Source organism: Maylandia zebra, linkage group LG1, assembly GCF_041146795.1.
Source record: "Maylandia zebra isolate NMK-2024a linkage group LG1, Mzebra_GT3a, whole genome shotgun sequence".
In the NCBI taxonomy this organism is placed as follows: Eukaryota; Metazoa; Chordata; class Actinopteri; order Cichliformes; family Cichlidae; genus Maylandia; species Maylandia zebra.
The window spans coordinates 14,979,318-14,994,806 of NC_135167.1; the positions used below are offsets into that span (position 1 = coordinate 14,979,318).

The 15,489-nt window shown below is 39.3% G+C and overlaps 2 protein-coding genes across 2 annotated transcripts; one reads left to right on the forward strand and one right to left on the reverse strand.

Moving 5' to 3' along the window:
• Positions 1-149: 149 nt before the first annotated feature.
• On the reverse strand, positions 150-5,928 carry tfb2m (transcription factor B2, mitochondrial). Its single transcript, XM_004539502.4, has 10 exons — positions 5,757-5,928; positions 4,392-4,701; positions 3,756-3,945; positions 3,495-3,586; positions 3,192-3,345; positions 2,779-2,927; positions 2,393-2,482; positions 2,230-2,289; positions 1,853-2,001; positions 150-1,211 (listed from the first exon to the last, which is right to left on the reverse strand). The coding sequence occupies exons 2-10, from the start codon at positions 4,677-4,679 to the stop codon at positions 1,022-1,024; spliced, it is 1,362 nt and encodes a 453-aa protein (XP_004539559.1). The 5' UTR covers positions 4,680-4,701; positions 5,757-5,928; the 3' UTR covers positions 150-1,021.
• Positions 5,929-6,072: 144 nt separating this feature from the next.
• LOC101477597 (saccharopine dehydrogenase-like oxidoreductase) lies at positions 6,073-15,060 on the forward strand. Its single transcript, XM_004539503.5, has 12 exons — positions 6,073-6,509; positions 8,499-8,611; positions 9,414-9,494; positions 10,576-10,705; positions 10,844-10,893; positions 11,036-11,166; positions 11,933-12,050; positions 12,276-12,395; positions 12,523-12,579; positions 12,689-12,800; positions 13,004-13,085; positions 13,760-15,060. The coding sequence occupies exons 1-12, from the start codon at positions 6,311-6,313 to the stop codon at positions 13,848-13,850; spliced, it is 1,284 nt and encodes a 427-aa protein (XP_004539560.1). The 5' UTR covers positions 6,073-6,310; the 3' UTR covers positions 13,851-15,060.
• Positions 15,061-15,489: the final 429 nt, after the last annotated feature.

Consider the following 15,489-nt stretch of genomic DNA (forward strand, 5'->3'; position numbering starts at 1 on the left):
AAGCTGAAAATGTCATCTGAAATAGCACCTAACATTTTTATGTTATTGTGATAGATGAAAAAGTATGTGCACAAAGACTGACGCTTTTTGCCATAAAAAACAAAACAATTTTAGCTTCAATTCATGCTCATCAGTTGGGAAAAAAAAAATACTGTAAAATTATTTATTTCATTTTTTTGCTACAGATGTATTACATAAAACCAGACACTTGTATGAGGTATTAGCACATTATTGTATAAACAAAACTAAAATCAACAGGTTTTCAATGATCAGGATAGCAAAGTAATTAATTTAGTCAGTCCAAAGCATCTACACTGGTCCAAAAATAAAACAACACTTGAGCTATTTTTTTTTTCCTCCACATGTGAAAATTCTGATTTAATGATCAGTTTAGAAATCATCACATTCACAGCTCACACAGTCCTGAAAACATGGCATTACACACATTTTAGCTTATGGACTTGCAACTGATTACACAAAAATATACAAGACAGACGCCACTCAGCACTCCTTGATTATGTATCAAAACCTTGGGGGTTTTGTTCAGTAAAACTGCAGCGGTACTAGTCGTCGATTACAGCACATGCAAAATTAAGAAATTTTGTATCCTCTTTTGAACGAACCCATTTGGGTGTTAACAGAGATTCTGGTGATAACGCAGAAACGTAACTGTTAAGACCGTTTTTTTTACTTTAATTACAGTAGCATTTTTCCCCTTCTCTCATTGCTAAAGACCAAGTGTCATATTTAAGTGCGTTTCTCTGAAATCGCCCCTCTTGAGAATCTCACTTTATCGAAACATTTGACGTCCTTCCTCTGCGGCCCTGAAGTTTGTGGAGTTTGTCACAGTCACGTTTAAATCATTTCAGTAACAAATACAACTGTGATAGCATCACAACTGCATCTCCAAGTTCTGCCACATATTATATTATTATCATCATCTATATTACATAATCAGTATAGCACACGTGTTTGTATGCACACTGTAAATCTATACATATATGGTCTGTTTGTCTAGGTTTTAGCCCCAACCCTCCCTCTGTGTGTTCTCCAAGATTTCTTCGTAAAGCCAGCTCTGTGTGAATTCCTGGCTCTTGTCCATCAGCTGGAACAGTCTAAGATACTCCTCTGGAAAAACGTGGCCTGTCAGTATGTCCTCCGACATGCCCATCTCTGATAACAGTTTACTGCCACTGTCTGGTGACCAGAGACTAGAAAACAAAAAAATAAGAGACACAGTAAGGAATAGCAAAAGAAGCTTAAAACCACTCACCAATGATTGGCAACTAACAGATTCTGTCCACTGTTGTTTTCTTTAAATGGAAATGGTCCTAACTTCTGTAAGAAGCACTAAAGGCATGGTGTATTACAGTTGAAGAGACTGCACAGATAATACTTGCTCAAACTGTCCTAAATGTTTCCCCTCTCAAGACAAAAACCATCCTGTGTAGCTTATAAATCCTGGAACTGCCCAAATATTTGAAACTTTCAAAGACATTTAAGACTTTGACAAAGATTCTGCAGAAACGGATATCTCTGGATTAAATTATGGTACTTTTCTAAGGTAAGAGCATCCACCCTGGAATAATCAAATAATCAGTACACTTTGGTTTATGTTATTAATAGCACAAAGGCTTGTTTTGTTGAATTGGAAAGAACGTTGGCAACAACAAAAAAAACAAACAAAAAAACAAAAGCTCTCAAATATGTGGAAATGTAGGAGTTTTTTTCAAAGTAACTAGACCGGTGTTAAACTGGTGTGTGTACAGTTGTTACAGTAAGAGCACATCTCTAATACATGTGCAATATTTTGGCTATTTAATCTAGACAATTCAGTGTGTGCACTGCTTACTTGAGCCTGTCAATGAGCTTGACCTTCCTCTTTGCCAGACACTGTTTGATCATCATCAGTAGAGTTGATGCGTTGGAGGGAGTCAGTCCTGCAGAGAACAGATCTGCCCGTGGGCGCAGGCGCACCAGGCACAGGTGATTATTTGGAAGCTGAGGAGAGGACGAGGGGAAATGTCAGTGCGCCCCAGGGCAGCTGTGGCTACAATGTAGCTTGCCATCACCAGTGTGTGAATGGATGGATGACTGAATGTAGTGTAAAGCGCTTTGGGGTCCATAGGAACTAATTAAAGGGCTATACAAATACAGGCCATTTACCATAAATATAAAATACAATCAAGGTTACCCAATTACAGTTATTGAGCCTATTCCCTTCCTTACCTTGCCTTTAGAGCTAGGTACGCCTTGCTTTGATGACACCACAAATGACTCCCACGGCACCTACACAGAGACAAAAATAACAAACATTTCTATAAAACATCTGTTTAAATCACTGGTTTTTGCCCAACTGCATTAACAGAAAGTGCTCTGCCTCATACTGTACCTTATGCAGTAGCTCAATCTCACAGGCCATCTGCCAGAGGACGCCAAAGGCTCTGTAGTACATCATTTCACCAGGGCGCGCCACCAGTTTCTGATGGAGAGATAACCGTTGTTGGATATTTTACACAAGGATTAAAGAAAGTCAGATTAATGATTAATGAGTGAGCAGACACTCGTCGCAACTACAGGTTGTGTTATCAGCATAAATATGATAATGCAGGGAAGACTAGTACAGATGCAACTTAGCTTAAAGCTGCCCCTGAAAAACATCAGGAAGTACAAGAATATGTTTAATCTACATCATCCATCCAATTAACACAAAAATACAGGCTAATTTGTACTCTAACAGTCATTTCTACACAGCTTAAAATACTGTTGTTCAATTACCAGGTACTCCTTCTCGCTTACGAAGAGGTTGAGCTCTATTCTTCCATATCTGTAGACAGACAGCCGCTCAAACAAAGCATAAACCATCTTCAGCAGCATGCCACGCTCATTACGCTGCGGCAGGATACCCACCACCTTCACTGGGATGTCTAGACAAAGGCATTTTACCAAAAGACACACTTTAATGGGCTGGTACAAAACTCATGCAATGCTGTAAAATGTGTTAAAAGCTGTAAACAAAGTATGAGCTTATTCCTTTTTTAAAAATATATATTTCAAGACTGAAAAAGTTCCTGTTATGAAATTTTTAAATTTTGTCTGCTCCAATTAGGATTCAAGGCACTATTGAGCACAAAAGTAAGTAGTTTGCAGTGAGAGGGGGAGGGATAAAAATCCTTTATGTTTTTCCTCACCATCAGTCCAAGCAGATTCTGAGATTCCCAGGTCAGTGAAGAGTTTATCGGTGAACATAGCTGGGGGTTTCACATTGCCAAGACCAATGGGGTCTAGTTTAAAGTAGTCACAGTGAACTACTTCCAGCTGACCATCAAGCCGGCCTTCTAGCTCCTAGAAAGGGGAACATTTATTTGTGTGGATTATACATCAACGAGAAATATTAACTGTTGACATATGACACTTTACAATTTTTAGGTTAATACAAGGGACTTTGTAAAGATACAAAAACCAGTATTATGAGATGGAGATGTTAAAGTTACCTGCAGGTCATGTAGAAAAGACCTATCACCTTCAAGAGCAACAACTCTCTGAGCTCCAGCATTTAACAGAGTCCTAGTCAATACCCCAGGACCTGAAAAAGACAAGCACAAATGCATCAATAATAAGAAAGTATAACATTTGAATATATCAATGTGTTTAAAAAATTACAAAAACAAACAAACAAAAAACACTAAGTTTGTCGTCATCATCTGTGCAGAGATGGAAGAATGCTGCACAACACTGTAGAGATAAACCCATACCTGGATTACATTCAAAGATAACAGTTTTAGCATCTTGTAGATCAGGTCCTAGATGCTGTGCTACCAGATTAGCCAGGTCCGGGTCCACTATGAAGTGTCTGATTTTTTTGCAGCCCTGAGCCCGTCGTACATTCTCCTCTACCTCCCCAAGGTCCAGGAAATCATACTGGCACAGAGGACGACACTGGCCCTGTAAGAACACACAAATGCACACAGTGGGTGAACAGCACTGTCAGTATAAAGAGCTCAAGTTATACTAAAAAACTTGAGTTGTTTTCAGGGCTGAGTTGTTTTTCATTATTTTATGAAAAAAACAAAACAAAAAGCAACTGATGTATGCATGCATTTTCCAGGAACGCATACTTTTTTGTACACATTGAGTGGATCAAGTAGCCTTAAAAAGCTACAACAACCTCAAATCCAGCAAAATATGCTGATTTTGTGCAGATTGTATTGTACCTACAGGAATGCAGATACTGTCAGATAATAGCAGTAAAAAAATAAAGTTGATCATAGACTACAATGCTACATATAAGTATAATAGATACAAGTATGAAAGTGAAACATACAATTACAACCAATATAAATGCAGTATACGGCTATCGTCTTCAATCAGAGCCGAAATAAATTATCTACCTGTACAGCTACAGCAGACAGGTTCCTGTGTGCGAGTGCAGAAGAAGGGGACGTCCTTTCTGAACGGGGCTGTTGAGAGTTTGGACCAAGTGAGGGCCGACCAGGACCCAAAGACAGGGAGTCCAGACTGTAGGCCCTCCTTTGAAGCACAGACACACCAGAGGCACAGAGGCTAGAGGGACCCACAGGGGTCCACACTGCCTTGCTCAAACAAGATTGACCTCTGACAGTATGGCAGCAAGCAGAGCGGAGCAGTAGCTCCACCACTCTGCAAATCTGGGTGGACATGGTGGATGACCTTTATGAGAGGCTACAGCACAGAAGGAGAAAAGAAGAATCACAATAACTATAATGACATGAAATATTATTAAAGGCAATAACACATTTGATTTTAGGGCACACTCAAGGTCACCTTATGCAGAAGAGTTAAACACATAAGTATTAAAAAAAAAAAGAAAATATCAAATCAATAAAACAAGTTAACATATAAAAAGGTGGAAGACATTAAGAGTAAATATGCTCGTTTAAACAGGTGCATTTTCAGACAGGAAAGGGAATGGCATGGATGGACTTCAGAGGAAAACCAAAGTAATGAGTTGCAGTAATCGATGCCAGACGTTTCCAAGGTGTGAACACTCAGGCTCTTAACCCCACAGGGATGAAGGAACTGAGAAGTTTTCAAAGGGGAGGGAAAAAGTGTAACATTTGGAAAAAAGTCGGATTTGGTGCCTATGAGGGGAACCTCTCAAAGACGCTGGAGAACAAGGATTAGATTTCCTGAAGGCAAATACACTGGGGCGTGGGTGAGAGACCGGTGGGAGGTTTGGTAGACCGTTAGAGCTTTGTCAGAAACATAACTATGGAAATTGATATTAAGTTTAGGGAAGATGAGACAATAAGGGGAGAAGAAAACAAAAAACATACGTACAAACACGAATACGTTGTAAGACTAAATGTCATTTCTCACACATTCTTCTTTTACCTACTCTTGCTCAGCTTGGTGGTCAAATACCCAATTTCAAGAGTGTATAATAAAATAATCGACCGCTAGCATAGACAATTTCACGATTGCACTGGCAAACACCGGTGCACCCTAGTCAGAACAATCCCATCTGATAGCACGTGGGTGGGTTTTCATAAGCAAGCACACGTGCTGACTATTACTTAACCTTATCAACATCACAGTAGAGTTTACAGTGGAGCTCACACATATTGTTTAATTGTCAAAAGGGCGCAAAACAACCTGAACCCGAGAGACATTTTTAAAACCTAAAGTTGTTAGCCGAGAGGCTAGCAGTGCGCTAGCTACCTCTCTTAAAGCTATCATATCAAACGGTTATGTAATAGTGAAAAACGCGAGCATACCTCACTGCAGATTATCCAGCAGTTGCTTCAAATTTGAAGACATCCAGACTTTAACGTTTACTCTCGTCTATCTGCTCGCTGGAAAAACTCTGTGACATTGAGCCCACCGCATCCTGACCTAACCCTGCGTGCCTTGTTTTTGCAACACTCGTGGTGTTAAAGACGCAGCTGCTTTCGTCACTGACAGGCGACTACTGCGTAGGCCAATCAGAACACTCGCGGAAGTAGTCGGCCTAATATGGCTAGCGTAGAAACACTTTCAAAAACAGGAATAAATCAATATAAGTTACACATATTTCGCAGAAAACTAAACAATACATAGAATTTTGTCCTAAATATAATATAATAACTCCAGTTCCTTTGGAAGAAATTGTTTAAACAGCTAAAAACTCCCACTGCTGTCAATATCTACTAGCATATTAGCATATTATCCTGCTACGGAAGTAGACCAAGGAGCGCCGTAAAAACGCACGCAGTCTGCCAGGCTGTCAGACTGGATCCAGGATCCTGGTGCAAGGGCTGTAGGTGTCTGTGCGAGCTTGTCTGCTGTCACTATGGCGCGTGTAGAAACATCTTCAAGCAGGCCGTACCATCTGGTTATCTTCGGAGCCTCCGGGTTCACGGGCCAGTTTGTGGTGGAAGAGGTAGCCCGGACGGCGTCCGAGGGTCCAAAGGGGAGCTTGAAGTGGGCCGTGGCCGGTAGGAGCAAACAGAAGCTGGAAAAAGTTCTGGAGCAGGCCGCCGGAGCACTCAGTATGTATCCGATTGATCCCATAAGCTGTGCATATACAAGCAAATAGTCACTAAAATAAGGGTATTCTTGTTGACTTAAACATTTTAATTAAATTAAATGAAATGAAAATTAAAACTGGAAAAACACAAATCCGTACTTACAGACTGTTTACATAATAAAATAAAGATATAGATGAAATGCATGCACTACTTCAATTTGTTACCGCAAGAAGCCTGAGGAGGAGAAATGAGCGCATATGCTTATTGACGCTGGGATGTCTTCACAAAGGGTTGTTTGTGTTGTTTGCAATTTAAAAATAATAATAAAAAATGCAGGGCTACAGTTATTGTTTTCTTAAAACATGGTTACATTGCCAGGGTTACATTGAATTTGCTGTGACTTTGACCCTCAACTCAAAGTACAGTAAAGCTGATGTTGCAACCAAAGGTTAATCCTTAATAATTCTTCTTCTACTATAGATAAGATACGTTACTCTGTTAAAATTCAAAATCTATGACTATATTTTGTTACATGCTTAAATCAACTTGCAAATAATCAAATGAAAGTGTTTATGAAGTAGTTTTGCCAGTTGTTGAAACAGTAAGCTGTAAATTGTTCTTATCTCAGCCTCTTATTGCTTGATCAACTAAATAAACATTATTTTAATTAACATTTCAAACAAAATAGTGCAGTTTAATTCCTTCAGAGGAAGAAACTAGGAATGCATCGCATGATTATTTTCTTATCTAACAGAATGTCTTATTTTCCCAAACAGAAAATCCAAGTAAAATATCATCAGTTTATATGTCAAATAATCAATAGCACGTGGAATTCTGCCATTGCTGCTGCAGTCACAGAGCAGAAATAGAAATACTATTCACAGGAATATATTCAAAAATGTGGTGTGGAATAACAGATATATACTAAACCTATTTAGAATGGCAGTAAGTTTCCAGGTTGATGATTTGTATCTATGCAACACGCTAAACATGGATAATTGAGTCCATCACTAGCTGAAGATCAGGGAGCTATTCTGTTGTTGTTATAGTGATTCAAGTTTCCAAAGGATTAGATTGTTATTCTATTGTCCAATCCTCTTCGGCTTTCTCTTCAGGGAGTGTGCAACAGCTGATGGAACATACCAGTTCGCTGTACTATCCCCGTCCATGACAGCACTCTAGTCCAGCCTCTCAGTGAGCACTGAAGATGGCTTATGTGTTTGTTTGTCTTCTAGAGGCTTTCTATAGTTACAGTGGCACATTTTAAAATTACTCATGCTGTTTAATGTCTTAGTTATTCAAGATATTTCTTCCAGCCTGTGCAGCATCTGCATTCTTTTACACTATGTTGTCCTCGTTTTCACTCGAATGCTGTACAGAGTTCTCACACATTTGCACGTCTATTGGTTAAAACTCAAACTCAGGAATAACAAAACAGTATATTTTACACATAAGTAATATTTTTCATCTTCATTCTCCACAGATGTGTGTCTGTGACCACTTGCTCTTCTGTCAGACTGTAAAATGACTTGGGGCTTTTTATATTCATTTGACTAAACTAGGCTAATCTCATCAGGGCAAAACTTTTAATATTCCTTTAGGAGGCTGGCTTCATTTTTTTTACCTGTTATAATCATTTACAAGTTCATGTTTTTATTCATAGACTTTACTAGAGTAGCTTTTTCCTGATTCCCAGTTAACACAGTTCATGTTCTGGACCTTTATGCAGTCCCTCATTTCATCCAGTTTGAAACAATCATCATAGCTCCTTGTAATTTTAACAGTATGACAGAAAATGTTTACACAGACAAAAATAAGTGACCGACTTTGCATATTTGCTCGGATAGTAGTGTGATAGCTGGGGTGTAATAGCACTGCCTGTGAATATGCTGCCAGACATATTCATTGGACTTCCATATAAACCAATGAAAGTCCAGTTCACTGGACTTTCATTGGTTTATATGAAACGAATGAAAATGCTGTTACTTATGTGACTTTGTGTGTGTGTAGGTAAGCCTGAGCTGAGGGCGGAGGTGGACATCATCGTCGCAGATGTCGGGGAACCAGACTCCCTTGCAGCCATGTGCAAACAGGCTGTGATTGTTCTCAACTGCGTCGGGCCTGTAAGTTGACAGTTCCACAGAAGCTTGTGTTTGTGTATTATTACTTGCTCCATGTCATGACATAAACTAGTTTTCTCTCACACAAACTGCCAAGATTAGTGTGATGGCATCCTGCTTTGGCATAAGAATAAGTTATCACCCCCATCTCTTTCTCTTTCTCCTTCTTTGAATCTCTGTCTTTCTTTCTCTCTCTCTCTCTCTCACACACACACACACACACACACACTCACTCACTCACTCACTCACTCACTCAGAGCAGCGTTCACTTCAGCTTACATTCACACAATGAAGGCTACTGACGTGTAGCACACAATAGCTAGCATTATGTTAAAGTTGGAATGAAGAGTGGGTTTCCAGCACCACTGAATTGCATCCTGTGCATCATTCAGGTTTGTTTGTATTATTTAATCAAATTCTTCGACTACAGTAACCACAATTGTAATGCACAGCAGCACCCTGCCAGCTTTCTTCAAACTCAGACACAGAAGCCTGTTGTTTTTATATTAGGTTTTGCTTGCGTATCTAAAATAAACCAGTGTGTTAACACCTGGCAACGAAGTGAACACGTTCAACAGGATTTGCTGCAAATTGTTTTTGTGTGGAAAGCCAGGGAGGGATCGTTTCATGTTGAACAATTAAGGGGAGCAAAGACACTGGTACCTGAGAGCAAATGCTACGTGATGTGTGTTGGAGAAGATGGATTTTCACCTGTGTAGCACAAGGATTTCGCAGTGGGGAAAATGGCCAATTTTTAAAATTGTGAAAATTAAGTAATTCAATTAGTTTCTGTCTGTGTTTATAGTACAGATTCTATGGGGAGCCAGTGGTCAAAGCCTGCGTGGAAAATGGAGCACACCATATTGACATCAGTGGGGAGCCTCAGGTTTGTACTGTAATGTATGAAGGTTTCCTCGGGTTTGATGTTGGCTTGAGGAAAACACAGACACACACACACACACTGGTAAACATGATTTAGAACTGTGCACTAGGGGTGGGGGAAAAAATATTTTGTTTGCTAATAATGTATCGATACAGGGACAGCAGAAATCGATATTTTGTTACAAAAAAGGTTTTTGTGCTCTGACTTCAGAGCATGTTGATCCTTTTTCTGAGCAAGAATCCTGACATTCCTTCACTGTCCAAATGTGTTTAACTTTTTTTTGGCAGCAATAAACATGACAGTTTACTTATTTTAAATTAAGACATGTTTTATTTTAATTAAGTTTAAAACTTTTTTATTTAATGTAAAATTATATTTTGTTTTAATTTACTTTCAAATTCTTCAGTTGCTGAATGGGCTGCATAGTTTTCATAAATAAATAATAATAATATAATATATTAAATAATAATAATAATAATAAAAAAATAAAATTGCAATAATATTGTATCGTGCGTTAAGTATTGTGATAATATCATATCGTGGGATGTATGGTGATTCCCACCTCTACTGTGCACAAAGCTAACATTCAGCTCTTGTTTAGAAATAAATGGGAGATGTGCTGAGTTTGATGCTGCAGCTAGTTAGACAAAATTATTTCTCACTGGGTCCCATGACAGCAACAGCTGCCTTACTGTCAGGTGCTCATGTGTGACGCAATAAGTCCTACTGCAACACAGATGCAGACGCTTTGGTGATCCGAATTTAGTTTTTATTAGGTTTATGTGTATTCCCTGACTATTTATCATTTCCAAAAGGTTGCATGAAAGCTACATGAAATATAACCCTCCTTAAGAATTGAGAACATGGTGTTTTTTGCATTTGTAAAAATAAAAAAATCTTTCCTCCAGTGACAGTATATTTAGGTGTTTTTGGCAAATTGTCTTGTTCATGCTTTAATTAAGAAAATGCAAAAAGTTTTTAAAAAAAATCGTAGAAATGTAAGACTTTTTGTGCGTGCGTGCATGTGCATGCGTGCGCGTGTCTGCGTGCGCCTTAACTTGAGTTTCTTTCTGCTGTTATCTAGTTTCTGGAGGGCATGCAATTGAACTACAGCAGCCAGGCAGCTGAAAAAGGTGTGTACATCATTGGGAGCTGTGGATTTGACTCCATTCCTGCAGACATGGGGGTCCTCTACACCAGAGACCAGTTCAAGGGTATGCAAATAGTGACACAGTCTACACATTCAGTATACATGTTCATATACACAATATTATTCAAATTTAAGCTCTCTTTGACAGGGCTATGGAGTTAATGATTTAATGATATAAACTTGTGTATTTGTTTATCCACAGGCACACTGACTGCCGTGGAGAGCTTCCTGACTGTCAGTGCAGGAGCTGAGGTATGAATCTGTGAACCAGCTTGTTGTTTAAGCTTCATTACACACGTTCTTCTGTACTTGTGCTCAGTAATTCTTACGTATGGTCTCCATATTTTCTTATTTCACGTGTGTGTGCGCGCGTGTTTCTGTTTTCTTCTGACAGGGTGGGTGTATCCATGATGGCACATGGCAGTCAGCCATCTATGGATTTGCTGACAGCCAGAAGCTTCAGAATCTTAGGAGAAAGTTTAATCACAAACCTCTCCCCACGGTTGGCACAAAGCTTAAACGCAGGTACACAAAGCTAATTTAAAGTATTTTTTTGATTTGCATCAAATTGCCTGCCTCAGAGTAAATATTGCAGTGGATGAACATAAAAAAAAACAGTCTGGAGACAGTATGAAGGATGGTTGTTAGAATTTTATTCATTCTTATGTCAATACCAGTACTTATCAGTACTCCGAAGCTGATACTATTCAGCAGTATGTGTTACCTTGACTTGAGGCTGAGATGGCTTCATGTGGAGGTATGAGGCTGCATGGAAGATGCCGGTACAGCATCCATGTTCAGATATTAAAAAAATGCAGTACTTGTGGCGTTTCTACATTTATTGTGTGCAACTACATTTTTTCACAGAGGATACTAAATACTTCTGTCTGCCGCACAGCATCTTTAAATGTTATCGCTCAACCATATCATAACCATGTTAAATGAATTAACATTACATATAAATCTTTAGCAACACCATTTGGATAAGGGATTAGCAATACTTTGGTACTGATTAGTATATACCAGTATTAATTTGTTACCTGTCCCATTTCAAGAGCATAGCTGGCAGCAGTTATGAGCCACTGTGTGCATGCAAGCAGCTAATAACACAGATGTAATGATCCCACTGATAGGATGTAAACTGATGTGTAGATGCATATATGAACATGTGTTTGATATAACAGAAAGATCATTTCTGTTAGATTCTACAGTCCCATAGTGCACAAATGCATGTATTACACCTTGCCCCACACATAATTTTGTGTAATCCCTGAAATGCTTGTATTTGTAGGGGAGCGCTGTTCTACTGTAATGAGCTCCAGCAGTACTCTGTGCCCTTCATGGGCTCAGATCCCTCTGTTGTGAAGAGAACTCAGCGCTTCCTGACAGAGGAATGTCAAGCCACTCCGGTCAGTCTTTTATTTATTTACTAGCTAGTTTCTCTTTAATATCTTTTTTTTTTTTTTAATTAAATTTAACATCCGGGGACCGCTTTACACACATTGTACTTGTGTTAAATGTCTGCTGATTCACTTGTAAAATCTCATGTGACGACGTGGTGTCCAGGACACAACAACTTTGTTTTTTCACATTTGTGCCGCTTGTATTTCACTGCCTCTCATCATAAACTGCAGGTCCAGTATGGCGCGTATGCAGGAATAGGAGGTATCGGAAACATCATCAAAATGTTGTTTGCGGGCATGATGTTCTTGTTCTTGGTCAAGTTCAGTTTTGGACGGAATCTGCTCATCAAAGTAAGCTAACACAAAATGTGGTTTACTGCATTTATAATATCAGTCGACTGTAACTGTACAGTATAAAATACATCATGGGTGTTTGGAAATGCTGTGACACTCATCTGTTTTTAATCTTTGCCTTTAGTACCCGGAGTTCTTCTCCTTTGGAATGTTTTCGAAGGCTGGACCAACTAGGAAGCAGGTAAAGCACAAACAGTCTACAGTTAATCTTAAATCCATGTGAAAATAAAAACAGAACAAAAAAGGTTATGTCTGCTAAAGAAGGTGTTCTGTTTTCTGGCATGTTTTAGATGGAGGCTTCATCCTTCCAGTTCACCTTCTATGGAGAGGGCTACACTGAGGAACAGGACACCTCCCAAGAAAAACCTAGCGCCAAAATCCGCACACGGGTTCAAGGACCAGGTAATCTGAAATTAAGGGTCATCAAAGACAAGATTTTGTCTTTGATGCAATCACCATGCAGCAGACTCTTAAAAGTCCTTGAAAACAGGAAACATGGCACCGTTTCTCTGGAGTGAAAGGAATACAAATTAGCCCAGGTAGCCAGCCTGGCCTTTCTTTGCAATCCAAGTCTAATCCAAGTAATTTTTCTTTCTGTTATTCAGAGGCTGGATACGTGGCCACGCCCATCGCCATGGTTCAGGCTGCTCTAACCCTTCTCAACGAAGCTGCAGCCTTGCCTAAAAAGTGAGTCAACACTCCCCCACATCTACCGCCTGACCTGGATGTGACTTCACACTCAATTACAAAGCACAACATTCATCCACCCAACCTCCCTCTCCAGCTTATAAAATTCAGGGTCACAGGGAGGGGCTTAAGCCTATACCACCTGGCATAGGATAACTAAGAGAGACAGACAACCATTAATAGTCATATTCACATGTAAGGTCAATTTAGAGCACATGGGGAACATGCAAACTTCGCACAGGAAGCAGTGCAGCATCACTGTGCTGCTCACTCTCTGTGATAGCCCTGCAATAGACTGGCGATCTCTCCAGGATGTACTCTGCCTTTATCACATGACAAAACATCAAGTATATCTTACCAGTCTATGTAAATAATAATTTAAACTCACTCCCAAATAAAATGGATGACTGAATTTACTCATAAACCAGATGGAAGTCTGCATGCTGTTAAATGCTGCTGTGAAATGTGAGTGTGTATTAGTGTAAAACGGCTTCAAAGTTCAAAATGTGTGCGTGAGAATGTGAAAAACGTCATATATTGCTTCACCATTTGAGTCACTGTCATGATTCAATATTAGTCAATGCACAAGCGTAGTGGTTTTATGTATAAGTGAATCTCACTTGGTGACATTTCTGGGACTTGGTCTAATACAGTTAATTTTGTACATTCTCCAGGGGAGGAGTATATACTCCAGGAGCTGCGTTTGCGAAGACCACACTAGTCGACCGCCTCAACAAGCACGGCATCCAGTTCTCTGTCATCTAAAGTTTGTTCTCTCCCTGCTGCCGTTCTCCAGGTTTTTGTGAGCACTTACTAATATGCATAACAGGAAGTAAAAAGTTTCCAACATTGGAAGAGAGCTGTTTAATCACAAGACAGATGAGTTTCAGATGAAGTCCTGGTATTGTTTTTTGGGTTTTTTTTCTAGTGTTATTTTTGACATTTATTCTTTTCACTTAGTCAGAAACTTGCCTGTCTCTTTTCAGCTTGAATGTATTAAAGTTCTGCTTGCAAAACAAAAAAGCACAACTGTGGCAGTGTTTTCTAGCCAAGGGCAGTAAAACAAATGGGTTTCGCATGGTCCTCCACTAACACAATTTCTGGCGACTTGAAAAAGGAATTCTGGGAAGAACCGGATTTACTTCACATCTTTAAACACAAATGGTAAAGAAAGCATGTTAAATTATAATCAGACTAAGAGAAATTGGTTAGACACATTTTCTATGTGCAACAAATGGAATAAAAAGAGTCTTGTTTAAGTTGCCACACAACTGGGATTCACTTTAAACAGAATGGGACTAATTGGACACGAGGAAAGGGGAAAAACTGCATGCTCCCTTCAGTTTAAAACAAAGTATTACTATTTGCAGTAGATTTGTAATGATTTTCAAGGACTGCAGCTGTTGTGAACTTCATGAAACACCTCTTTCTTGGAAAGTCAACTTCTGCACTCTAAGCGTTGTAGCATACAGTAGCTTTATATGTACAGCAGTAATACTAAGTAGCATTAACATGATAGCTGTACATATTTTGCTCTGGTTGTGTGAAGTAAAGCCAATAGTAGAGGACAGAGACCTGCTGTGTGTTTATGTACACGCCTGCCTTTCCTGGCCTGTCACTGTAGATAAAATCTTCCTTGCTTGTTGGACTAATTGCTTGTTTTATTTTTTTAAAAGGCTAGTTCCTTTTAGCCTGAATTTCCAGGGGTTCACCTTCAAAACGGTTACCTTTGAGCATTGTCAGAATAATGAATCCAGCTGCCTGTGCATCAAACAGCATGAGTTACTCCATGAAACCAAACAGGGCTTGTAAACATCTTTTCCTTGCTCCTTTGACTGGATTAGTTTCACTTGCAGTGATGATTTTTGTCAGCGTAGACTTGTTTTTCATGTTTGGGCGTTATGTGCACGTGGCAAGCTGTTTTGGGGTTGTTTTGGTGTGCTTTGCTCAGAAATAAAGCCAACTCCGCAAATAATTACAAGTCTTGTATCTTTTTCATGCGTCACAGAAACATCATCTGCATTTCCTGTGAAGTCAGTTTACATTGTAGAGTATGCACTAGTAGTACAAGAAAGTTTAAGAGCTCTTCTACGAGCAAGTCCTGCCACTTGGCAACTATCGTGAAATGTCTTGAGATGCCTATTTGGGTAGTTAAGTATTTTCTAAATTACATTTAACTTCAGAGACTGGAATCACAAGTGAATCCTGATTTTAAAAAAACTGAACTGATACCAACACACTTTGGAGAGTTCTCTCATAGACTATCTTTGCCACACAAGTTCACTGTCTCTCTTGTGTATCTGGAGGTTTAGTTACATACAAAGTGATCAGTTTTATTACAGCGGTCTTCTAGTACACAAACATCCCTCAAAAACCTGAAATAATGCAGGTGATTCTGATGGGC